This window comes from Octopus bimaculoides, chromosome 1 (assembly GCF_001194135.2).
Source record: "Octopus bimaculoides isolate UCB-OBI-ISO-001 chromosome 1, ASM119413v2, whole genome shotgun sequence".
In the NCBI taxonomy this organism is placed as follows: Eukaryota; Metazoa; Mollusca; class Cephalopoda; order Octopoda; family Octopodidae; genus Octopus; species Octopus bimaculoides.
The window spans coordinates 57,732,988-57,760,302 of record NC_068981.1 but is presented as its reverse complement, the minus strand read 5'-3'; the positions used below and the strand labels follow the sequence as shown (position 1 = coordinate 57,760,302).

Here is a 27,315-nt window from a genome sequence, read left to right as displayed (position 1 = left end):
ATATATTGATAGAAAAGGTAAGACAGCAAAAGAAAGAAAGAGACCTCGATATTATGTAAATAGAGGAATTTATCTGGAAATAATATGTGACAATTATTCGGCAGCCATGATAAGACACACACACATATATACATGTACCCATCAATATAGACATATGCACAGAAATCTATTGACACTGACATAGAAATATGAATGAATATTTGCATAGTTGTTTTTAACATGTTTAGGCAGTTTCAGTCATAAAATATGCTAGCTGTAGTGTATGTCTTAGCAAAATAACTTCTGTTTTGCACAACAGTATGTTCAGTACACTTATCTCATTTACACAGGGCATTCTGGGACACTGGTGTTTGGATATGTTGTGTCTTGGCATATTTTTTTTTTATATATAGATATATATACAAAGAAATCTAACAAAAGTCACTTATATGTCCATACAGTTAGTGTATCAAAGGCATGTATAAGTAAAGATATACACATGACTACACACAGGTGCACGGCATTATAATCTCATAGATAAATAGAAATAAATGCATATAAATGTAAAAAACAAAAAGGACAAATGACTGAAAAATATGCATGTAGGAATATAACTAGATAGATAGGCATGCATTTACAAAGATATGGACTTACACACACACACACACACACACACACAATTCTAATAAGTTTTATGATATTTTACATCTAATTATTTGTGTATAATAGTGCTCATTGCTTAGTAAATATTGCTTTCGTTGTTTTATCAGTCATAATCTCTGTTGTTTAAACAAACATCATGGTAATCCAACAGAGCGAGAAGCAGTTCGTCAAGTTTTACTTTCCCTTCAAAGCAACATAGAGATTTCAATTCAGCAGCCCATCTGCAGTGTGTGTGTGAAAGAGAGGAGGAGGAGAGAGAACACAGCAAACAATGAATGAAATAAACATGAGATGAAAAAATTGTATAAATAAAAGGGCATTATTACAGATGAATATGCTCCCGACTTTATTGCCTCATAACATCCAGAAAAATGGATACTTCTTAAAATTTTCTACAAATACCACTTAGATGTTGTGGCTTCATAGTATATAGGGATTTATGGGAAAGAATTTTTCTGAGGAACTGGAAAGAAGTTTCAGAAAATTCACACAATTTGACTTTTTTTTCCCTCATAACTTTCAGGAACAAATCATCCCACTCTGGTCCTATTTTGGCCAATTTGTTTTTTGCACTTCAAAACCATGGGAAGAGCATTTTAGGTATTTAAAAAAAAAAAAAAAAACCTGAATATTTTCAGAGGGAAAAGTGAATGATTTAAGGGCAATTTGTCTGTTGTTTCTTGTACATCATAAGACAACCCTCCTTGTTTCTTTATCACTATCGCTTGTATTGGTGTTTTTCAATATTTTTTCCCCCATAAATGGATTTATATGCTATAAAAAAGAAAATTTGAGAAATTATGAATTTTTTTTGCAACCCCACTGATTTTATTTATATAGAAGACAACACAAACACTTTTTAATTTAATAGCTTTTAATGTGATACCTATTAAACAGAAATTACTTTTATTTAATGAAAATTTAATAAAATCTAATCATAAGTGAAATTATGCTAAATACAACTAAACTGAAAACCTTTTCCCCCTGGACATTTTGAAAACTTTTGTGTGCTAATAATACAAAAACGTATGAGGAAGAAAAAGAAAGAGAAGAGGAGAAAAGTAAATGAAATCAAGAAAAGTTTTATATATATGAAAACAATAACAACATGTAACAAAAACATCGTTAAATGATTATTCCAGAGCATATTCACCATCTACTTCAATTACCGCTTCCTATTTGCTTGGCAAATGGTCAGACCATCGTTTCAAGATGTTTTTGTTGAATAAAATTTGTTGAAAAAAAAGTTGCAATAATTATGCACCAACCCAATAGAAGGAGAAAGAAAGATTAATACTTAGACAAGTAATTTCATGTTCATGCATATACATACATACAGACAGACACACATATATATACACATACATACATAGACACATGCACACATGTATGCATACACACACACACACACACACACACACATATGTATATATATCATCATCATCATTTAATGTCCGTTGTCCATGCCGGCATTGGTTGAACAGTTTGACTGGGCTGGGACGCTGGAAGGCTGCACCAGACTCCAGTCTGATTTGGCATGGTTTTTACTGAGACCAGAACTAAACATAAGCCATATCATTAATAATGTCTCATAAATAATGTCTCAAAAACATACATATCAAAGGCTTGATTATAACTCAACTTATTTAATTCAACTGCTTTACTATCCATCATTCTGTTAAAATTTATTAACCTCAATGGAATTTGAACTCAGAACGTAAAGATGGACAAAATATCTATAGTAGAAAGAATTGTTATTGTTGAGGTGGTAAGCTGGCAGAACTGTTTATATGCCACAAAATGGTTAGCAGCATTTCATCTGTTTTTACATTCTGAGTTCACATTCTGCTGAGGTTAACTCTGCCTTTCATCCTTTTGAGGTTAATAAAATAAGTACCAGTGAAGTACTAGGGTGGATGTAGTCATCTTCCCCTCTTCCCTCAAAAATTGCTGGCCCTGTGCCAAAATTTGAAACCATTATTATTATTACTGCTATTTTTGAAAGTAGTGGAGTGACAAAAATGGTTTCGTACAAGAGCCCTACAGTATTTAGTATTATCTGTGTTGAATGCTATACAACAGCAGGAATTCAACATTACTTTATAGTCTTTCAGGGTTATTAGAATAAATTTCATCACATATTATTCAAGTTAATCAATTATACTCCCCTTCTAAAATGTCTGTCCTTTTACTGACCACTTTCCATTGCAGCTAACCTGTGACATTCTGCTATTGCTATTCTCATCAAACAGCTGTTTGTCTTACTAAATTGATTTTTTTTTTTTGAATTTTTAATTTTGCATCTAACTGTCAAAGAAAGTAGATGAAGGAAACTAAGATATTTGTAGTTTTTCTAATTTATTACTATATTTACCTCTGTTTTTCAATGATAGTATGCCTAGAAGAGCTTCTGTAAGGTTGAGCATTTGCATACATTTTTTGAACCACTTTTAACAATTAAATGTTTTTTATGTTGCTAAATGTTAAATGCCTTGTCGAGGGGTACAACATATTGTAGTAATTAGAATTAACCCCCACACACCTTGTAGTTTTATTGATAATGGTAATAATTGCTGTTTCTATCTTTGTCTTTTATATAAAAATTTCTTATTTCTCATTTGTATGAGATTAATGCCTGGTGATTTGCTGGATTTCTATTTTAGCATATAGGAGCAAGCCACAATTACCGGAGCAGTCAGATGGCCCTCCAAGCTATTCGAGATGCTGGTTATGAAATAGCCCTAGGTCGAATGCCTAAATCAATTGGTCCACTTACTTTTATTTTCACAGGATCTGGAAATGTATCTCAGGTATGTTGCTTTCATTACATTATAAATTATAGATGACAAATATAAACTTTATTTATCATTTCGTCTCACTAAGAACAGTGGTCTAGCATGCTGGTGTCATGTAAATGGTACCCATGCTAGTGGAACATAAAAAGCACCCATTACAGTCTCAGAGTAGTTGGTGTTAAGAAGGACATCCAGCCATAGAAACCATACCAAATCAGACTGGAACCTGGTGCAGCTTTCCGGCTTACTAGTTCCAGTCAAACCGTCTAACCCATGCCAGCATGGAAAGTGGACATTAAATGATGAAGATTAATGTTCAAATTTGAACATTATTGTTATTATTACTTTTTTATTTAATAAGATTGCACCTGTAATACACTGAGACTGATTCTCTCATCTATAAATAGTACTCTACAAAATAGGTCTTGTATTGAAGAAAGATTCCATTACTATATATAACAAGTTTATACTTTTTAATGGATGATAATTTAAACCATCAGATCAAATGTTCAGATTTTTTACTAAAACACAATTAGACAATTTCATGATGTTGGCATACTTTTTTAAAGTTTTGTGGGAATTCTATAATATGTGAAGTCACTGAGTTCCTTTAAATTAAGAATTATTTATGAGAAGTATTGAAATTAGTAGCTTCTGTGTTCGTTTCCTTTAACAATTTTTTACATTTTTGATTAGACTGACATGACGAAAGCCCTTCTTCACAGAAATCAATGTTTCTTGATACATTCAACCACTATTGATTTTATTTATTTTATTTTCACATTTAATTTATTGAACCTCATTATTTTTCTGAATCTAACAGAGGAACAGAGCAGGCTTACTGTTTAAAGTCCACAAATGGGTAGTTGAGACTAACTTAAAAATGTTTTCTGTGATGATGATGATGATGGTGGCGGCGGCACAAGCAGTCAGTAGATGGAGAGATACAAAGAGGGGGAAAGAGTGAGAGAGAAGAGACATATAGGGGTCTAGGCAATGTATTAAAAGACTAGCATGTTCTTTTTTTAACAAGATTCATACTCCTGATTCGGTCCTTTCAGAGCGCTGCCTGTGATACAGACCACTCCCTGGTTTGCTGCAATCTCAAACTCCAACCAAAAATGATGCACTGTGCCAAGCCTCCAGGCAAGCAGCATATCAATGCTACTGCAACTCAGCAGCCTGCTGAGACAGATGCACTCCTCAAGTTACTGGAAGATGCCCTTCTTGCAGACCCAGTGCAAGGTAATATCCAGCAAAGATGAGACTCTCTCAGGGACATTACCCATAGCACTGCACTGAGGGCCTTTAAAAAGCGGCAGAAAATGACACAAGACTGGTTTGAGGTGAGTGTGAAAGAGCTCAATATGCCCACAGAGAGGAAGCATGCTGCCCTATTGAAGCACAAACACCAACCCACAAGGTCAATGCTGCAAGCATTGAGATCATAGGGTATAACATGCAGAAGACAGTGACGCACTGTGCAAATGACTACTGGTTACATGAATACATCCAACTGTTGCTTGACACAGGCAACATTCGCAGAATGTATGAGGGTATCAAGAAAGCCATTGGCCAAACGCAGAGCAAGATAGCTCCACTCAAATCCAAAACAGAGGAAGTCATCAAGGGCAAAAGAGAGCAGCTGGAGAGATGGGTGGAACATTATTCCAAACTCTATGCCAAGGAAAACAACATCCTGGACAGTGCACTAGACACCATGGAACATCTACCTGTCATGGAGGAGCTGGACACACTGCTAACTGCTGAAGAACTGAGCAGGGCCATTGATGGCTTGCCCATTGGAAATGCACCAGGTTTGGATGACATCCTACCCAAGATCATCAGGTGTACAAGTACTTAGCCTACATAAGAACAAAGGGGACAGAAGCAACTGCAATAACTACTGAGGTGTCTCACTGTTAAGCACTGTTGGGAAAGTCTTTGCCCATGTGGTCCTGAACAGACTACAGAAAATCGCAGTGTGGTTTCAGATCAGAAGGCTCTCTTTAACAGCTACAGGGCTGCTGAGAGCAAAAACAACCACTCTTCATCACCTTCATCAACGTCACAAAGGCTTTTAACTTTGTTAGTACAAATGGCCTGTTCAAAATCCTTGCCAAGATTGGCTGTCCTTCAAGACTCCTCAGGATTGTCCAATTGTTTCATGCAGATATGAAAGCTGTTGTTCAGTTTAATGGCTCTTCTTCAGAAGCATTCAGCATATGTAGCGGCATGAAGCAGGGCTGTGTGCTTGCTTCCACCCTGTTTGGCATCTCCTTTACAGTCATGCTGAAACACACATTTAGAACATCAACTGATGGCGTTTACCTCCACACCAGATCAGACAGTAAACTAAATAATTTGTTGAGGCTAAAATCCAGGGTTTGTCAGGTACTCATCAGAGAAATACTGTTCATGGATAACATAGCATTGACAGTGCACTCTGAGGAGCAAATGCAGTACTTCGTGGACAAACTTTCAAAGGCTTGTCAGAGATTCAGCCTGACTATTAGTCTGAAGAAGACCAACATACTGGGCCATGGTATCAAGCATACCCCACCGTCAACAACACAAGCTAGAGGTAATCCATGAATTCACCTACCTCGGCTCTTGATGATCTCTTCCTGGACTGTGAGATCAGCAGGCAAATTGGACAGGCATCCTCCACATTTGCCACAAAGGCTCACAATGAGAATCTGGGAGAACAGAAAACTGACCACACACACCAAGGTTGCCGTCTACAAGGCATGCATCCTCAGCACGCTATTTTATGGCAGTGAGACAAAAGTAGCTTTTTAATGTCTTCCACCTTTGTAATCTGAGATGCATCTTGGATATCAGGTGGACTGACCGAGTCACCAACACCAAAGTTCTCAACCACACCAAGATATCCAGTATATTCACCCTGCTCCAGCAGCACTGTCTGCACTGGCTTGGATGTGCACATTTCATGCCAGATGGGAGGATCCTGAAAGACCTCTTGTATGGAGAATTGGTCACCAGCAGAAGAACATGAGGTTGACCTCATCTGCAAGAGAGATATGAAGGCAATAGATCTGGATGTCCTGAGATGGGAGAAGGTTTCAAGTGATCACCCATGCTGGAGACAAATACTGCGAAGGGAAGAGAAACTGGAACTTGTTCACCAAGGAAAAGCCAGTAGTGCTGGTAGAAAGCTTCTTTAAATGCAGTTCCTGTATGTCTGACTGCCGCTCCCATGTGGGCCTGCTACAGCCACAGCAGATGCTGCACTACCATCAGCAGCTGACACAAATTCTCCGGGCACAGATCCATGGTCCCTCGAGACTGATTGATGCATCATCATCTTCATCATTTAACGTCTGTTGTCCATGCTGACGTTAAATGATGATGATGCATCCATCAATCTCGAGTGACCATGGATCTATGCATGGAGAATTTGTGTCAGCTGCTGATGGTGGTGCAACATCTGCTGTGGCTGTACATGCCCACATGGGGATGGCAGTGTTTGTAAAGTAGGTAAGGGAGTGGATAACTAACTGACTTGATGGTGGTTTGTATCTTGCCATTTGTTCAGCATGATATCCTTTACTAAGACATTTAATTCTGATATGATTCAGTTCATCTAGCTATGATTAGCTATTTCTGTAACCTATTCTGTAAAATTGATAGGTTCACTAATGTCCTGAATATACTTTTGAAAAAGGATATAGTTTCCTCTTACAAGGTGACTTTCCCTACATACACTGCAAGATGATGATGATGATGATCATCATCGTCATTTTAATGTCCACTTTTCCATGCTTGTTTGAGTCAGATGGAGTTTATTAAGGCAGACTTTCTACAACTGGATGTCCTTCCTGTTGCCAACTCTTACCTGCTTCCAAGCAAGGTAGTATTTCCTCATGGCCAGTAATGTTTTCGTAGAATATTGGAAATGAATCATATTCATTTATAATGATCATGCAATATCAAGACAAGGAAACACAAATACTGCAGGCTTCTTTCAGTTTCTGTCTTCCAAATCTACTCACAAGGTTTTGGTTGACCTGTGCCTGTAGTAGAAGACACTTAGCCAAGGTGCCATGCAATGTGTCTGAATCCAAAACTATGTGGTTGAGAAGCAAACTTCTTAATCACATAGCCACACCTACTCCTAAATCCTTTAGTGGTATGCTTTCAACCCAATTGGATGTAGATACTTGCCAATATTTCATAGAGTTGTTTTGACATTTCTGAAAACTGTCCTTTTATTATTATTCAAAGGAGAATATGCTGGCGTGATATTTTTAATTTTCACTTGTGTGTGTCCTGATGTTAAGAACTTATTTTTACCCTCTCTCTGTTAGGTTTCTCTCGGCTTAAAACATATTCCACTGTTTGAGCTATTTATATTGCATTTTTAATGATGCAGAATGTCACTAGTTTCCTCTCCAGAATTATTGCAGGATTTGTTGCATGCAATTTTATGAGTTCAAGTTATACATTTTTTGGTTCATACTAGAGAAATGTACCTCCCCTTGATGTAAATCTAAGACTATGTGAATTGGGCCTCTAAAAGTTAAACATATTTGTCAATGACCCATCACACAGAAAGTACCCTATCAACTTATCCTGCTATAACTCTTGAGTATTTTTTGTACAAAGAAATAACTAATTATTTTCTGCTTGGTGTTTTGTTTTTGTAGGGGGCACAAGAGGTATTCCAAGAACTTCCATTTGAATACATTGAACCAGAACACTTACCTAAAGTTGTACAACAAGGAGGTTAGTGTGTTTTTTTGGTCAGTTATTTATAGCAGTACACAATCTGAGGTTTTTTTTGTTAGTTTGTTTTTAATATCTGAAAAGAATGCAGAAATGTATTTTGTAAAAATCTTTAGACAGAAGATGATATTCCAGCATGGCCTTAACTATAAAATAAAGAACTATATGAAAACTATGAAGTATAAGATTTCAGACTGAAGGAAAATGATTTGGCCTCTGTTGCAATATATTTATATATCCTAAAATTCATTTTCTTCTGATCTCACACATTAAACACTATTTAAAATAGATATCATCCTCATTTTGATTCTGTTAATATCTAATATCTATCTATTTGTTTGTATATGTGTGTTTCTATCTTACTCTCCCTCTCAATAATACACTCACGTAGAAATAAAATTATATAGAGAAATATTTGTAATTTTATTGTTTTTATTACAGTCACAAACAAACTTTATGCTTGTGTAGTCAGTCGAGAAGATCATTTTGTCCGAAAAGATGAAGGTTCTTTTGACGCAGAAGAATTTGAAGCTCATCCAGAAAGATATATTTCAGTCTTTAGTCATAAAGTAAGTAAGCATCAAAATAAAATCTTTTTTTATTCCTTTTTAAAGTCACCATCATCATTTCAACATACACTTTTCTATGCTTGCATGGAGAGACAAAATATGTCGAAGCAATTTTCTATGACCAGATGCCCTACTTGTCACCAGTTCTCACTTGTTCCCAAACAAGATAATATTCTCCCATTATTGGGGATGTTTTCACTAACGATAGGAAAGCAAAGGTTGATATAACTTGGCACCAGTGATGTCGCAACTCATTTCTACTGTTGAGTGAACTGCAGCAATGTGAAATAAAGTGTTTTGCTCAAGAACACAGCACACAGCCCAGCCCGGGAATCAACTCACTACCTCATGATTGTGAGCTCAATGTTCTCACCACTGAGCTGTGCACCTTCACATATTGATGTATCATTTACTTTGCATATAATATTATTTATATATCTTTTACATAAAATTTTAGTTAATTCATAAACTGCTGAACCTGTTTTCAAGCATACAAGGTAGATAATATTTTTATTTTAAACTACCTCACTTGAAATGACAAGTGTGATTACAGTCTGCTTTACAAAATCATTTGAGTATTCCTTATCTGAACCAAGACATCATTTAAGTATGTTTGAAGTTGAACTGGTATCAGATGGAGAATGATGTAGTGCGTAAGAATAAATGGCTAAAAAAAGATGCTCAGCTTACAGAACAACAGCATCTTCTGTCCATCACTTAGGTCAGTTGAAGAAATGTTGGATAGAGAATGTCAGCAGTAACCTGAAATGTCTGGATATCAATTGTGGACTGGCACAAGATCAAGCTGCATAGGAGATAATACTGTGGAAACTTGAGCTCAATAGTGTTTTTTGCCTCATATGTTATGAACAACACATATGAATTGTTGAGGTGGTGATAGTAGTAGCAGTAGAAGCTGTAGTTTCTATTTGATTTATTTTGTAATCTAAGTCTTTGGTCAGCAACATATTTCTTACATTGTCTAACTGAAAAGCAATCCTTGCTTTATCAAGTAAATTATATTGTTATATATCTTTCAAACTTTCAGATAGCACCATATGCCTCTTGCATAGTAAATGGTATCTACTGGTCTGTAAACACTCCTCGACTTATAACCATCCCCGATGCCAAGAACTTATTGAAACCAGCTGCAACACCATGGCTATCATCCATGCAAGGCTGTCCACTTCTTCCCCATCGTTTGCTTGCTATCTGTGATATCTCTGCCGATCCTGGAGGCTCAATAGAATTCATGAAGGAATGTACCACAATTGATCATCCATTTTGCCTTTACGATGCTGAGCAACATATGGAAACAGAAAGGTAATTTGGTTACATTTATGACTCTTCAAATGTTTCACCAACACTTGACCTTACCAAGGGAATCTGTATGGAAAATATATCAGTTCCATTTGAGCACAATGACATATAAGAACCCAGATTAGACATCTCTTGTTGATGGATTCATTCGACTAGCTTCTATGGGTCTGGGAGACATCACCTCATGTCTAAATTGATTCAGTGTTGAGCTTATTACTAGGTCATTGCCCAACACTGGCTTGAGAATGTGGGCTTTACCCTGTCCACTAGCCCCTATTTAAATAGGGAATCATCAAAATATGCTGATGTAAGATGGTTATTTGCCATACATGATTTTTCAGGTCTTCAGCATTGTCATTTCACTCTAATATGACTGGAAAGTTGGTTAAATTTAAACCTGTTGCATCAATAGATGCATGTTCTTACCACTTTAAGATCACATTCTCTGAAATTAAAAACTCCCTTTTTTTTTCTTCTTTCCAATCAAGAAATACACGCCAATGTAATTCAGTTTGCATTCTCCTTTATGAAAGCAACTAAAGGTTAATTAGATCTTTGAAAGTTAAGCTTCTCACAAGAATTATACTAATGGTAAGGGTATAATGAGAAAGGCTATTTAAGCATATGGTAAAATGCTCAAACTTATGAATTGGCATCCACTACACTCTCAGAGCGGTTGGCATTAGGAAGGGCATCCAGCTGTAGAAACATTGCCAGACCAGATTGGAGCCTGGTGCAGCAGCTTGCTCTCCAGCCCTCAATCAAACCGTCCAACCCATGCCAGCATGGAAAACGGACGTTAAACGATGATGATGAGGACGAGAGTTTAGTGAGTTCAGTTGCTATGAGACATGGAGATACTAGTATTTCAGGCTTATCTGAAGGTGTTACAGTTAAGTAAAATTTAGGTACAATTATGATATTGAATGACAAAAAAGGACTGTTGCTGCTAAAACCGTCCACAGAAAAAAAAACTGATAAAAAAGTTATTTTTATAATGAAGAAACTATAGTGAATTGATATGGTAATGTTAGGATTATTTTTACTGAGTGCTGGGTGTGAACCTATTGTGATATTGACTGTTATTGAATGATAATTGAATATTTATAATGTATCCATTGTTAAATGTTTGAATGATGTTAAAATGATATACAGTAATACCAAGTGTTGCGATACTAGTGTAGTATATTGTGTACTAATATGATATAGATTTTTATTGTAAGCTTTGCATGATGCTTGCTAAATTTTTTTTATATGATACTAATATTTTAACTATAGTGTATGAGGTTCAGGTGCTATTAATTGCTAAGTTGTATTCTTAAAGGTTACAGTGCTAATATTTGTATATTGTTTCTTCTTGGAAATCATTAGTATTGGTACATTATAAATTTATTCTATTTTCAATGTTTTAAAAAACAAACTATAGTTATAATTCTAGATTGTACAAATGTTAGTTTTGCAGGTGATGGTGTTCTGATTTGTTCAATTAGCAACATGCCAGCTCAAATACCACGAGAAGCTACAGACTTTTTTGGAGGTCAACTTTTGCCTCATGTTTATGACATGGTTTGTAAATGTTTTGTACAAAGTTTCTTCTTTGTTTCCCATCATTGTCCTTACAACTTGACTTAGTTGCATTTAAGATCAAATTTACAATATTGTACTGTAGTAATGGTGTGAAAACTATAGTGATAGTGGTCGTTTTTAAAATCTACCTGCAATACCAGTTCAATTTTTAGTTGACCCAGTTTACCTATTTTTCATTTCTTGCATTTTCCCACTGGTCCGCATGTTAGAATGAGATGAATTCTACTGCATTCATTTTCCATTTCTTATATCAGACGCATTTTTCATCTTTCTCATTGAATTTGATATAAGGCATGTTTTATTTTTTCTCATAAATTGAACTAAAATTTGAACTTAAATTGAAACTCAAGGAAATATTTGAAAAATGAAAGACTTTATTGATTTGAATTCAAATTTCAGATTTTTACATTGTGTTTTTAATTCAAGTTAGAATTTTGATTTCTTATAAAAAAATCTTTTTCAACATTCTCCTTCACTGGTTAGTATTTATGAAAATGTTCTCATTTTGTCAGTTTGAAAGTTAAAAAAAGAAATAGCTGGGAAAGCATGAAATTTATTACTGATAGTTTTTCTGTGGCATTCTCTTTTTTGTGTACTAACATTTTTCAGAGTGACTTTTTAGGTTAAATTATGGAATTCAGATGAGGATATATTTATCACTTTCAAAAATGCATAAGAAATGTAAAAACGTTTTTATAGAACAAACTGATAATTTCAGTGGCTACTGAGTCAAAAAATAGCAATGCTTAAATGAAAGAATTTGGCACGGTAGACATTTTTTGCCAGAACCAGTTGTTTACAAATGCTTTCAGAGGATTCCTTTGCTTTTTTTTTTATCTTTGTATACCTTGAATGTTAGTTACTATATTGACTGCAATTAACTGAAACTCAAGGTTTATAGTAATTCTTTAAACTCAAGCCAGTAAGATAAATAAATATAGCCATCTTGCATTTGTGTACAATGACTACTACTATGACGTGTGAATAAGATAAGAAACTCTTATCCATATATTTATCAGTTGCTTCATTGCTGCTATTATCATGTGTAAGGTTGAAATGTCTTAGAAATGGCTTTAGAGTGTTAGAGATTAAGATTTATTTATTTTTAAAGGAAAAAAACAAGTGTATTTCATTCTTACCAGTGTGCCCACACCTCTTTCTACTTCACATCAATTTCCATGAAATCTATCATTATTAAATTCTTTTGACAAGTTGTGCTCTGAAGACAGTCTATTGATTGACTGCCTTCCCTATAAATATCATCATCGTCATCATTTAATGTCAGTTTGCCATGCTGGCATAGGTTGGACGGTTTAACAAGAGTTGGCAAGCCAGAGGGTTATGCCAAGTTCTGTTGTCTATTTTGGCATGGTTTCTATAGCTGGGTGCCATGTGCGTGTGTGTATATACACACATACACACACAATATCTTAAAGAATACACACATACTTTCTTCATATTCAGGCAACTTCAGAAGTATTAGCTAAGAATAAACTGTTGTACTTGGCATTTGTTGACCTGGGGAAAGCCTTTGGCATAGTACCTCATTCTGGGATATAGTAGTCTCTGAGGAAGCTAGGGATAGACAAATGGTTTGTGAAAGCTGTACAAGCCATGTATAGGAGTACTCTGAATAAGGTAACAGTTAACCATGACAAAGTTAGTGTACAGGTAGATGTTCACCAGGATTTGGTTCTCCTATTCATCATCATCCTCCAGGCCATAGCAGAGGAATTTAAGACTAACTGCTCATGGGAACTACTTTATGCTGATGATCTTGCTCTCATAATAGAATCTATAAAAGAACTAGAAAAAAAGTAAGACATGGGATGAAGTTTTGCAGGTCGATCTGAAAATGCTGAGCCTTATGGAAGAAATGGCAAAGGACTGAAATGTCTGGTGCTTTGGTGTACTCAAGAACACCCTTCCACCACAATAGAATTGCTATCCTAAAATCACCTTGGTAAATGCTTGTATGTGCAGGGCTCTGTCTCACCTTAATTTCTCTGTCACTCATCTCCTAATAGTCATCATTTCTCTCTGGTATTTTTTGGCTACAATAATCACCTGAGGGCAGAGTAAACATGTACTACATCTCCTCCCTTTGGTTCCCTTCCTCTTCCAACTGAACCACTTCCATTTCTCATTATCTTCCTTGTCCCATTGTTTCCACCAATCACCTTCTTTCAGTGCCTTCAGCCATTGATCTCTCCCCTCTGCTATACTCCATCTTAACACTTCTTTTGTCTGCTATCATGCCTGTTGCCCTCACATAACCCCCACTGCGCCATTTGTATCTCTCACCATTTTTTGCTTCATCTCTGTCCCATCTCTAACCATCTCTCCTCTCATTCTTATGAACTTTCATCCTCTGTCCCCCTTGCCCACTCATCCAGTCCACTCCTCTGTATCATTTCACATATTCACCCCCACCCACTGTACCTTTAGGGTATGTCTTGATACATCAACACCATCATCTCTCTTATTCTCTCCCTCTCAGTCTTTGTTTCTAAGACTGTCTCTCTTTTCTTTTTCAACTGGGGTATCCTTGTATCTCTTCTACAGTAAGACACCTGTCTCTAGCCTTTTATTATTATTTTTAATCTTTCATCCACTGACACAAAGTCACCTCACTCAATGCTATTTCTCCTCTCAGTCAAGAGGTTTTTGTTTTGCAAGTTACTTGGTGACCCTGCCAGTGTTGGTGCCATGAAAAAGAGCACTCAGTATGCTCTGTAAAGAGGTTGGCATTAGGAAGTGCATCCAGCTGTAGGAACCATGCTAAAGCAGACAATTGAGCTTGACACAGTCCTCTAGCTTGCTAGCTCTTGTCAAACCATCCAACCCATGCCAGCATGGAAAACATGTTTATCAACAGTGATCATTATCTATGGACTTAGATGAGATCTGTCAGTATCCTTGTCTGGACATTTTACATATATTCCAGTCTCCAGTAGGACCTTAGTGATTGGTAATAATTATTGATTAGGTGGAAATCTCTGGCTATGTGTAAGAGCCCCTTGACCATCATCAAACAATTGCACAAATACTCTTCCTTTCAGAGCAGAAAATAAGCAAACCCACCCACCACTGGAAACACCCCTCTTCCTGTAAGGTTTGAAACTTTATACCTGCTAGCATTAATATTAGCATCAAGAAAGATGGGTATAGAGAGATTGTAGAGATATTGGAATGGCAACGAGTAGATGCGTGCTATGTACACAAGTCTCAGCTAGATTTGTTGCAAGCAAGAAACATAAATTCTTTTGGGAGGGCACCAGTAATAGAACAAATGGAATAGTCATATTGTTGGCTAAGAAATGGTGAGATCAAGTAACTGAAGTTGTCTGACACCTTGTAGAATAATGAAGTTATGATGGACAACACAACAGCAACATTATCTCTGCATATATAATACAATTAGAACTGGTTTCCACAGCAGATGACTTTAATGGACATGTTATTGGCTTCTCCAGCATAGGAGTTTATGAATATGGTACAAGGAAATAGGGAAGACCAAGGTTCCTGGAGTTCTGTGCTGTAAATGACCTACACTAATTTCAGAAACCAGTAAGCCATCTGATCACCAGTCAGATGGATGCTCAAGTCAAATAGACTACATATTTTCACTAAGAAATCGAACAGGCAACAAGTTGTGAGCATTAAGAACTTCTTTTGTGGTGAATTTACCACTTAACATAGACTAGTGACTGGTGAAGATAAGAGTTAGAATCAGAGACACAATACAGCTTGGTGAAAAATATGAAAGCTGAAAGATTCTTCAGCCAGATGTGGGTTCAGTGAAATAGCAGTCAAATCATATGACCAGAAAAAGCTGGTAGAAATAACTGAGGGTTTCTATGAGGCAACCTACTGAAAGTCACAGACCAGGTCTATGGATGGTTTACAGTTCCAAGACAAAAAGTAACTTGCCAGTAGAATATTATCTAAGAGAATGAAATAAAAGTTAAGATTTAAGCCTAAAAGGTTTGGAAGAAAGAAGGGAGTAAAGAACAATATCGAATTGCTAAGAGAGAAGCTAGAAATTAGGTATACTTTGTGAAGAAAGAAGCTGAAAGTAAGAAGTTGCCACATAGTCTGTGGTGTAAGAATCAGAAATGTGAACAGTTCTAGATTGAAAAGCAGTTGTGTATACAGAATGGTAGCAGTGCATTTGCCTTCATTGATGCCAAAATGAAAGAGGCGTGGAAATGCTACAAAGCAGAGATTGCTTGGTAAGGAGAATTCATGGGAACGAAAGGACCTGCCTCCAATTTGACCCAACAGAAATACCAACCATTAAAGTTGAACATAGTACTATGAAAAGCATGATTAAGAACAATGATGAAGGCAACTGGACTATACTGAGAAGCTGAATGTATCTGATGAAGTAGGTCATGCTAATCTCACCCAGAATTAATCAGTATAGAGAAATGTCTTCCTAATGATTACTATAGCAGTATCATCATCAGTTGCTACAAGGGGTAAGGAGAAGGCATCAAATTGATGAACAAGGTTATGGAAGTTATTGAAAGAATTATAACTGATAGGAAGAGCATTATTCTAGATAAGATGCACCTCATGTTTATGCCTAAATGGGATATGATAGATGCTCTCATTCTTGCAAAACAACTACAGAAGTCTAGCTTTTGTCAACCTGAAGAAAGTCTACTGCAGGGATAGACAAATAAGCTGAGACTTAAGATGCCTCAAAATAAAACTCGCAATGACTGTTTTAACTAACAAGAGTAAAGAAAAAAAAAGCTGTTACTGCCATTGGAGAAGTGGCCATGCTCAGTGCTTAGAAAAAAAGTAAGAATTTTGTATGGTGTACCCAGTGTAAAGTACAAGTTCGCAAGAAGTGAGATCACAGGTAGACTTTGTATGTACCAGATGCACAATAGTAGTTTGCAGTAAGAGTACATGTGAAATAAATTCTTTTAAAAGCTCAGAAGGTTCCCTAGAAATGGTTGGTATCTTTTGTTACCTAAGTGATATTATTAGCAATAAGGGTGGATGGTGTTAGTACAGGAAGGGTAAATTCAGAGTACGTTGCTATTACTTCTACTGGTAACAAAAAGTTTCTCTCTCAGCATAAAGAGTAGATTGTATAACGCTTGGGTATGAAATGTGATATTGCATGATAAGACATGAACTATGAATGGAGGATTTGTAAAAGCTAGGAAGAGATGAAACCAGTGTATGTCACTATTTCTAATAATGCTAATGTGCATATTCAATGGAGCACAAATGAGTTGATATAAGAAGAGCCAAATTATTATACAAAAGAGACATTAGTACATGATATAGGTATGTAATGTGCATGAAGGATGTCACTTATATGAAAAAAAAAAAGTGCCAGGTACTCTGAGTGGACAAAACTTGTGGAAGAGGGGGTACTAAAGAAGATATGATTAACTGGTGGAGATTGATTTCAAAAGCATAAGCCTGATGAAGGAGATGACAAAGGATTATGAGTGGCAAAATGCTGCAATGATGAAGACTCTCCCAACCTACACAAGCATAGAAAACAAATATTCAAAAATGATGATAGAGGTTGGGATGTAAAATATCTACATTTGAGTGTCTTTCGCCTAATGTGTTCATATGCCATCAACCATCTTTGCTACTCTCTACTGAACTCCTCTCTGGTCTTCATCTATCTTGCTGTCTTGCATCTCTTTTCCCTCCCTCACCAAAATACTTGTGTCTCTCCCTAATTACTGTCTTCTGCCACCCCCTTGCTTCTACCACACTGATTCTTTTCTTACCAGAGTTCTAGGAGAAAGAAAGGAACCAGCAAACCAGTACAATGCAGAGAGAAAGGGATTCTGCAACCTTACTGGTGATTAAGCAAGCTCCCTGGTGCCTCTGAAAGAACAAAGATAGTGCAGTACCAAGATAACTCTTTAGTATTGCTGTAGACAAGAGAGGGCTTTTAGTGCTTGTATCACATTGAAATGTTCTCAGTGCACTCTGTAATGAGGTTGGCTGATAAGAAGAAAGCATTCAGCCATGGAAACCATGCCAAAGTGGAACATACAAGCTTGATGTGATCTCCAACCTGTATGGGAATAGCTCAAAAAAAAAAAAAAGGAAGTGACTTGGACTTAGATAACTCCTCCAACCCATACTAGTGTGTAAAAATGATGATAATGGAAATTCAATTCTAAATAAGCAAATAAAATATTGGGTATTTTAATTTTTGTGTATATTTTTATCAAAATAATTACAAGTTGCTGAGCTTTTTAACCAGTGATCTGGCATCTACTGTGTACATGTATACATCACGTTTTATCTTTTACTTGTTTCAGTTATTGGACTGCAACCATGCTGGGGCACTACCTTGGAGGGTGTCAAACAAATCAACCTCAGTATATATTTTTAAAGTCTGGTACTTATTTTATCAGTCTCTTGCTGAGCTGCTAAGTTAAAAAGATGTAAACAAACCAATACCAGTTGTCAAGCAGTGTGGTGGGCGATACACACACATACACACTCACACTCACACAGTGGGCTTCCACACAGTTTTCATCTACCAAATTCGTTCACAAGGCATTGGTCAGTCTGGGGCTATAGTAGAAGACGCTTGCCCATGATGCCATGCAGTGGAACTGAACCTGAAACCATGTGGTTTCTAATTGAGCATCTTAACCACACAATTATGCCAGTGGCTATATATTTGTGAGATGCTTGTGGAAATGAATACATCAAAAAAGTATTTCGTTGTTGACACTAGACAATAGATGTTTTTCTAGCTATTTTACACAAATTGCGAAAGGTTATTAATTTACATTGTATTACCCTGTGAAACAAATAATTACCTTTTTAATTTTAATTCAGCATTGAACAGTTTTGAAATTTTTTTTTTTTAAATTGCAAGCTGCTTAGTTTAACAAAATGAAATAAAATTTGAAATTGCTTGGAAGTAGACTTTATGCAGTTACTTCAATAAAGCAGATTTCATGTTATTTCTTGATCACATACTTTAACTAAACTGTTAGGATGGATATGTTATTATTTTCTTCATGCATAGTGTGAAAAAGTAAATGGATTTTTATAAGCCATTCACAGCAATAGCAGTTAATCTTTACACATTTAAAGTTTGTATAATACAAATATTTTATCATCACAGCATTTATATTGATACAGTATAAAGTAATTTTCAATATCTATTCTTGAAAATATATATTTAAGGCTGTACTTTTTGTTTTCTTTTTATGTCCTTTTGTAATTATTTTTTTTTTTTTCAACAGATTGAATCAAATGCTAAGAAGTCATTCGAAGACTATAATGTGTCACCAGCAGTGAAAAATGTAAGTTAATTTTAGTTTTGTAGAATAAGGTGTTCTTTTGTCTTTTTTTTTTTTCAAGTCTATTACTAAAACTTCATTTACTTCTTTTTCCTTTTTCTTTTCTCCCTAAAACTTTTCTCTTGTTCTTCTACTTTTGTAGGGCACAGAAAGTCTACCTCTCCAAGAAAGACATCCAGTTACTCTGGCTCAAAGTTTATTCTCATTTCTCCAAATACATCTACTCCCTCTATCACTCTCCAAATTCCTCAACTAACAACTCTGATCATCATCCTTGGTGACCTCATCACTTGCAACTCCTCATAGCTCTCAACTTCATCCCACACCAATGCTACCAGTGCAGAAACTGAATCCTTTACTACTCTTAACTCTTATGTTAACTTGTTTCATCTTCCATTGGCACTCCAGACCAACACACAAACATCTCAAATGCCTTTGATTTCTTTCTCACCTCAAAACCTAACCGGTAACAAACTGTATCTGCACCTGTTTGGTCATCTGACCACTACCACATCGCAACTACTCAACACACAATTACATACTGTACAACACTTCCTCTCGGGCATGCTGTTTCCTTTCTCTGTCTTTTTTATTGCTACTGTAATGGCCTCTGCTCCTTAGAGTTTGCTAAGGTTTCTTTAACCTACTCATCTCTCCACCTCTTGTCACCTTTGTTCTGTCCACTACTCCCATTTCCTCTTGGCCCCATACTTAACACTATGCCCATTACTTTCTCTCCAGAACAACAGTCTTTTAGAATCTCTTTCCTGCTGTGTTGACCAGTAACAAATTTAAACTGAACATTAATGCCTGACCAGCTCAAGGAGCCTGCAAGGGTTATGGACACCACTTCCAGACTGAGCCTGTAAAAGAAAGTTTCTGGTCTTTAGATTTTGAATAAGAGAAAGGCGGAAAGATATAAATTCTAATTTATTTAACAATTACTTTTTTTAAGAACATTTATCAGAAGGGTTTTAAAAGGTTTCTTTTATGAATTTAGCTATAAATGTATTTTTGAAACATCCTTCTAATTTGGAAACTGAAACTAAAGCCATACATCACGTTGCCCTTTACACCATTCTTTATGTGTCAGTTAAAAGGCAATTAACTTGTTTTTATTTATTGTAAGTGGAATTATAATGAGTGACTGAAGTGTCGCCTGGCTACAAATACTTGACTTTCTAACTTCTTCATTCTTAGCCTTCTGTGGCTTTCTCCTACTATCTCGTACGGTTCAATATACATCAGGAATCTTCCAACCAGCATATAACATGTATCCTTATTAATTTTGCATTATATAGATTTACTTGAAAAGTCACCATCCTTGTAATCCTCAACCACTGAAATTTACTCCCTAATCATAAACCCATTTACTCTTTATTCATCTTTCACTTTTCTGTTACATTGCACCCTATATGATGCATTACTGATATTACTTGTAAGAGAATATGTGGGTCATTCCTCATTATTCAGCTGACTTCCTTCTTGCCATAGTATTTCTTGACCAAGGCTAACTTGGATCTTCACAATGAATACATGCAATGAGCTATATTCAGTTCTTTGCTGCTTACATCCCACTACTAATAGATCACATTTCTGATAAATGCAAAATTTAAGTTACTTTAACTACAGAGAGGGAATTTCATTTGTTATCAATTACAACAGTTACCCACCAACTACATAACATATACACTATTATCAAATGTTTTCCACTTTCTCAGTCAATTAGGTTCCCTCTGTTACAGAATTTGATATACTATCCCAAAATATACCTAGTTAAAATGAAGCAGTGTAGAATTAACTGTATACCTTCTTAACAACAAAAATATTTTTTTAATATTTGGTTATATTTTTGTATATTTACAGTCTGTAATTACATCAAATGGACAGTTGACACCCAACTTTAAATATATAGAAGACCTCAGGAATAAATTCAGGTGAGAGTTTAAATTAAAATTTTATTTTTGTATTCTTGTGTTCAGTGGTATGCTTGTATTCAGTGACTCAAAAAAGAAAGAAGTGTGGATGTGATACTATGAAAGGATGTTGAATGTGAAGAACAAATGGGGGAAAGGGAATCTCCCCTATGTGAAACCAGTAGAGGGACTGGCTATTTGTGCTGACAGCAGTATGATAGATAAAGCAATTAAGGATATGATGACAACAAAAGCCCCTGGTCTGTTGGGAGTCACTGCTGAGATGCTTGAAATATCTGACTGAGTAGGATATAGTCTAGTCACCCGTATAGTTAATCAGATTATTCAGGAATGTGTTATCCCCAATGACTGGTGTAGAAGCATTATAGTCAGCTGCTACAAAGGTAAAGGTGATGCCGTAGATAGAAGTAATTACAGAGGCATCAAGTTGCTGGACCAGGTCATGAAAGTTATGGAAAGTGTTATAGCTCAATTAATTAGGAGCAGAATCAGATTAGATGAAATGCAGTTTGGGTTCGTGCCAGGAGCAAGCACTACTCACACTATCTTTATAGTCAGACAACTTCAGAAGAAGTATGTTTGTTAAGAAAAAGCCAGTATATTTGGCATTTGTTGCCTTAGAGAAAGCCTTTTACAGAGTACTCTGTTTTCTGATATGGTAGGCTCTGAGAAAGTTAGGGGTTGATGAGTGGCTTGTGAAAACCGTACAAGCCATGTACAGAGGTTCTCTCATTAGAGTGAGAGTTACCCATGAGTATAGTGATGAATTTAGTGTACAGGTAGGCATTCATCATCTTCCTCCAGGCTATACAAAGGAATTTAAAATTGGCTGCCCCTGGGAATTGTTGTATGCTGTTGATCTTGCTCTTATAGCAGATTCTGTAACAGAATTAGAAAAGAAATTTCAGATGTAGAAGCTAAACCTGGAATCAAAGGGCCTTAAAGTCAACTTAGCAAAGACTAAAGTTCTAGTAAGCAAGAAAACAGACAGGCCCCTAACCCCATCAGGTAAATAGCCCTGCTCAATATGTAGGAAAAATGTAGGCAAAAATTCTGTACAGTTTACCTAGTGCAAGCTATGGGCACACAAGAAGTGCAGTGAAATTATGGGAAGGTTATCAGAGAAGGTAGTGTTTGTATGTGGAAGATGCACAGGAGCCACAAAAACTACAGATCCTCAGGAAATAGATTTTCTCAAATGCCCTGGAGACTCTAGAGAGAGTGGATAATTTCTGTTATCTAGGGGACCTAATTATCTGTGGGGTGGGGCACACAGAAAGTGTAATTGCTAGAATAGGATGGAGAAAATTTCGAGAGCTTTTACTTTGTTGGTAACCAAAAGTTTCTCTCTTTCTGAGTGAGAGGAAGATTGTATGATGCATGTATATGAACAGTAATGCTACATGGTAGTGAGACAAGGGCCTTGAATGCAAGACATGCAAAAGCCAGAGAGGAATGAAGCTACTATACTCTGCTGGATGTATTGGGTTATCCCATAAATAATGCAGTTTTTTTTATACTTCTTTTATTTTTCAAAATTAAGATAAACAGGGTTCTTTTATAATCTAAAATATACTCTCCTTCATTTTCTATAATGCTCTTCCATCTATCTGGTAGACTTGCAAGGCCCTCTTCCAAAACTCACTTGTCTGTGACGAAAAATACTCCTCCAGTACTGTTCTGACCTTGTCTACAGAATTCATATTTTTTCCATCCAAATGGTTTTGAAGACTGTGGAATAAATGATAATCAGAAGGGACAATGTCCGGTGAATATGGTGGGTGGGGCATCATTTCCCTTTCAAACTGCTCCAGCCTTTGAAATGTCATCCTCACTGTATGTGGCTGAGCATTATCCTGACAGAAGAACACCTTTTGTCTTGAAATCAAAGATGGTTGTTTTTCTTCTAATGCTGACTTAAGCCACTCAAGCTGCTTGCAGTAGATCTCTTTTATTATCATTTAGTTTGTGTTTAAAAGTTCAAAGTGGACTAAACCTTTCCTATCCCATCAAAGAGATAGCAACGCCTTATGTGAGTGAAGACCTTCTTTAGCCTGGGTTGCCGGTGTTTCTCCTTTCCCTACTCACTCTTCAGCGGTTGACATTTTTATAGAGAGCCCATTTCTCGTCACCAGTCACTACTCGGTCTAAAAAAAGGTTCATTTTGAGACATGACTGCAAAGAAGAGCACACATTCACTCTCTGCACGTGATTAGACTCAGAAAGTTTGTGAGGAACTCATTGACCCAATTTGCTGACTTTTCCAATGGCACGCAGGTGTTGATGAGTTGTTGAATTACCGAATCTAAGCTTCTCTACTAATTACTCAACAGTTACAATGAGATTTTGTTCCACCAGAGTTTGTAGGACTTTCTCATTGAGCTCTACAGATCTTCCAGGATGAGGCTTGTCTTCTAGGCTGTAGTTTCCAGCTCGGAATTTCTGGAACCACCATTAACACTGGCTTACGCTTATTGTCCAATCCCCATATACTGCATTAATATTTCTTGCACTTTCTGTTGCATTGTTGCCTTTATTGAACTCATAAAGCAAAATATGCCAAATATGCTCCTTTGTCACTTCCATTATAGCTTTGAAAAAATAATTGTTAAAATCGAACTGCACTCTTCAAAACTTGCACTAAGAATAAGTACAAGGTAAAATTACTACCTGCTTTTATAACAACTGACTTTTAGTTCATGCAGTTGTAAAAAAAACACATTATTTATGGGATGACCCAATACAATGTACATGAGCAACAGCACTAGTGTATTGAAAGAAAAGTTGGGCATAAGAGAAATTATATGCATTGTGCAAGAGAGAAGACTGTGCTGGTTTGGTTGTATGATGTATATAGATGTAGACAGTTGCATACAGAAGTGCCAATTACTCAAAGTGGAGGGAAAGCCAGGAAGACATACGACAAAGTATTGAAGGCTGATCTCAAAGGAAATAACAGAGGACGAAGATATCTGGTGCCTTGTATTCAAGAAAACCTGTTCACCATTGCAGAATTGATACTGGTGCTAGTCTCACATAAAAAGTACTTGTGTTGGTGCCACATTAAAAGTACTGGTACTGGTGTTACATAAAAAAACATCCAATACACTCTGTAAAGTGGTTGGTGTTAGGAAGTGCATCCAGCTTCAGAAACCATGCCAAACAATGCAACCTGTTGTGATTCCTGGCCTTACCTGTTCTTGTCAAACCATCAAACCCATGTCATCATAGAAAACTGACGTTAAATAATGATGATGATTTTTTATGCTGCTTTTAATGGGCTTAAAGTCTGGTACATATTCTATTTGTCTTTTGAGACCAATAGTTATGGGGACATAAATAAACCAACACTGGTTGTCAATTTGTCGATGGGGGACAAACACACATACACACACAACTTTCTTCCACACTGTTAACATCTACTAAATTTACTCACAAGGCATTGGTTGGCTTGAAGCTATTGTTGAAGAAACCTGCTCAAGTTGCTGTGCAGTGGGACTGAACCTGAAACTACATGGTTGCAAATGAAGCTTCTTAACAACACATCAATACCTGCACCTATATATATTTGTTTATTACATTAAAAAAGTTAATAAGAATATGTTTGAAAAGAAGGACAGATTCAATGATTGACTTGTTAAAGTACCTATTACAAATGTTTTAGAGAGTGATTGCACATTTCTGTGTTATTCTGAAATAGCAATGAGACGATGCTTATATGACAATTATTGTACAAAAAAGTAAATGAAGCTACATAGACATTTATATGTATAAGGTGTCTCTTAAGAATTTTAACTTAGAAAAGGTATATAATTTACAAGTTCCAATCAGAGAGTTCGTATTAGACTCACCAATATTTTCTATAGAAAGTAGTCAGATTACTTACTGTAGGATGGACAGTTGACTTAAAAGTCTCAAGTACAAACTGTTGATAGGCATTTTCTTTGCACCTCTTTGGTCAAGCACATTATACATAGCTCACTTAATTCAATGTAGAGAACTTCATCCCAATTTGATTAACCACTAAGAATGACTTTCAGTTTGTGTATATGTGTGTTTTAAATGAGACTAACTTTGGAGAATCAACCAATTCCTTACTTACATTTCTTTTAATCCTGTTCAAACTGTTTCACATTATATTTCTGATAACCTGAGATTTTAATGAGTTAGAGGGTTGAAGAAAAAGATTGATTTTAGAATTTGAAAACTTAAAAGATTGCATATTTTGAAAATACATGAAGAGTGTTTTATACAGTTACAATATTTAGATTGAAGACTTACTTATAATGATAGTTGTGGAGAAAGATGTAGAACATGGGTCTGAGGAGACAGAAATGAGTGTCATTGGTGAGTTTAAGTGAACACTAGATTATGAAAACTCACAACTCTTATAGGTGGGCTACAAGAAACAAAAAGATGATTCCAGTCAGTAACAAACAGTGGAAGGTTTTCTGTAATGTAGGGATGTTGCACAGCAAGCCCAAGCACCACATTTAATTAGGAAGAAATATTTTATCTTAAGAATTGACAGTTGCTCAAAGCTAAAATATTTTTCCCTAAAGAGAAAGTGAATTTTCTTTGCTGTAGTTTTGACATATGTGAAGTTTTCAAGAACATTTACAAGACTTTCATTGAGAACCATAGAATATGTAATGAAGATATATGAAATTAAGAGATGTCTAACAGAGGTGCAGTTCTTTATTCTTGAACAAAATAACATTTGTATTTTAAAATTTTAAACTAATTTTTGGCTTATTTGATTTCCATTAGAAGATGATAAAAGTTTACACTGCTGGAAGAAATGGCTATTTGTTTGTAGGTCCTGCTACAAGTATTGCATTTAATGTGTGTGCCGGAATACAGGTTTGTCTTATTGGCAAATAACATGTCTTTGAAGGGCTCTGAAGTTGATTAAAAGAGATGTAGGTGTTGCTTTCAATATTGGGGAAAAAGCCATTTCAGTTTAATGTGGAAATAAAGGAAGATCATGAGAAGTTAATGGAAATGAATTTTGAAATGGATTAGAGAGTTCTTTTGAAACTGCACTGAATAATTGGTATTTACAGAAAACCACTTCATGGTATTGGTATTCTAGTTCCTGAAACCGGTGAACAAGGGTTATATTGAGTGTTTTGGGTTACTTTGCAGAAGTCTTACATAAAGCAAATTTACTGTTAGGAGCAATCAGAAAATTTTTTATACAGTATATTTGTTTCTAATAAGTGTAGTTTAAAGTTTTATTAAGTGCAAAGGTAGAAATAGGAATGGAATTTAAGATGGATAGTGTAGAAGAGACCAGCGTTTTGTGGATATCAGACTGTCTGACACCTATGAATAAGTAGCACAAAAGATTAATTACTGCAGGTCATTTAAAATTCACCTGCTGGCTGAAATTTGTAGATGTTGAAGGCTTTGGTCAATGCAGATGTATTTGAAATAGAAAATAATTATGTGAGTCATTGGTAAAGAGAAGCTTTTAATCAAAGTAAAATTTTTTTTTTTTTTTTTTTTTTTTTTTTTGCATTGAAGAGAATTAAATGGACTGGTAGACTGTTTAGATTTACTCATAACCGTTTAATTTGAAGTTGACTTGCAGTATGTAGCTGTGTTAATTAAAATGAATAATGGAGATTTCACTTTTCTGTGAGAGAGAAAATGTCTTAGATCTTTTGAATAATGTTGATGTAAATGTTTTAAATGCTTGATGGAACAGGAACATTTTTGCAACGGATAATGATATATTGTTTTTAATTGTTTGCATCATGCATCATTCTTGGTAATTGTTTTAATTTTAGGATTTCAACCTACTCCAAGAGGTAAGAGGAAACCACAACTGAAGTGGTTTACAAACTTGCATGTTATTTACTATGTGGAATCCCAACTGAATACTACTAGCCTTTGATTGACTTTTCATAATCGTGTGATACAACAGTACAAGATTGTATCAGCTGATGGACCACACCTCAACATTTTGTTATGGCCTCTTTTTACTGGGATCCTTTTCCATTAGTAGATTACTACTGCAAACCCTAAGAATATAAACTGATGGACTGAGAACAGCACTTTAAAATTTGTTCTTGATGTCGTCTTTCCAACATCCTGTTGTAATTGATGAGAATCAGCTAATAACATTTGTAGGTCAGACAATGCGGTCTCTCCTTCGATCGTAACCTTTCAATGAAGTGCACAAGCTGAAAGAAAAAGAAAACACTCAAATAAACATTGGAGAAGAGAAAGTTAGAGAATGTGTACTCACTCATCACCGTTATTGATCCACCATCACTCAATGTGGAACAAATAATATAATGATCTTAATTGCTATTAGGAAACCATAAGGGTCTCTTCATCTTCAAATTATGAAAATTGTGCATATGAATACATATTTAATAAATATATGAGTATA

The 27,315-nt window shown here is 35.8% G+C and overlaps 1 protein-coding gene across 4 annotated transcripts in view; it reads left to right on the top strand.

Moving 5' to 3' along the window:
- Positions 1 to 27,315, top strand: part of LOC106869155 (alpha-aminoadipic semialdehyde synthase, mitochondrial) — a 101,852-nt gene that overhangs the window by 47,539 nt on the left and 26,998 nt on the right. For 3 of the 4 annotated variants that reach the window (XM_014914763.2, XM_014914762.2, XM_014914764.2), the window contains exons 5-12: positions 3,306 to 3,452; positions 8,108 to 8,186; positions 8,628 to 8,755; positions 9,804 to 10,078; positions 11,530 to 11,641; positions 18,919 to 18,978; positions 20,842 to 20,912; positions 26,708 to 26,728. In XM_014914763.2, the coding sequence (XP_014770249.1) occupies positions 3,306 to 3,452; positions 8,108 to 8,186; positions 8,628 to 8,755; positions 9,804 to 10,078; positions 11,530 to 11,641; positions 18,919 to 18,978; positions 20,842 to 20,912; positions 26,708 to 26,728 (893 nt within the window). The remainder of the gene's footprint in view (positions 1 to 3,305; positions 3,453 to 8,107; positions 8,187 to 8,627; positions 8,756 to 9,803; positions 10,079 to 11,529; positions 11,642 to 18,918; positions 18,979 to 20,841; positions 20,913 to 26,707; positions 26,729 to 27,315) is intronic. The other variant, XM_014914765.2, reaches the window with a different exon arrangement.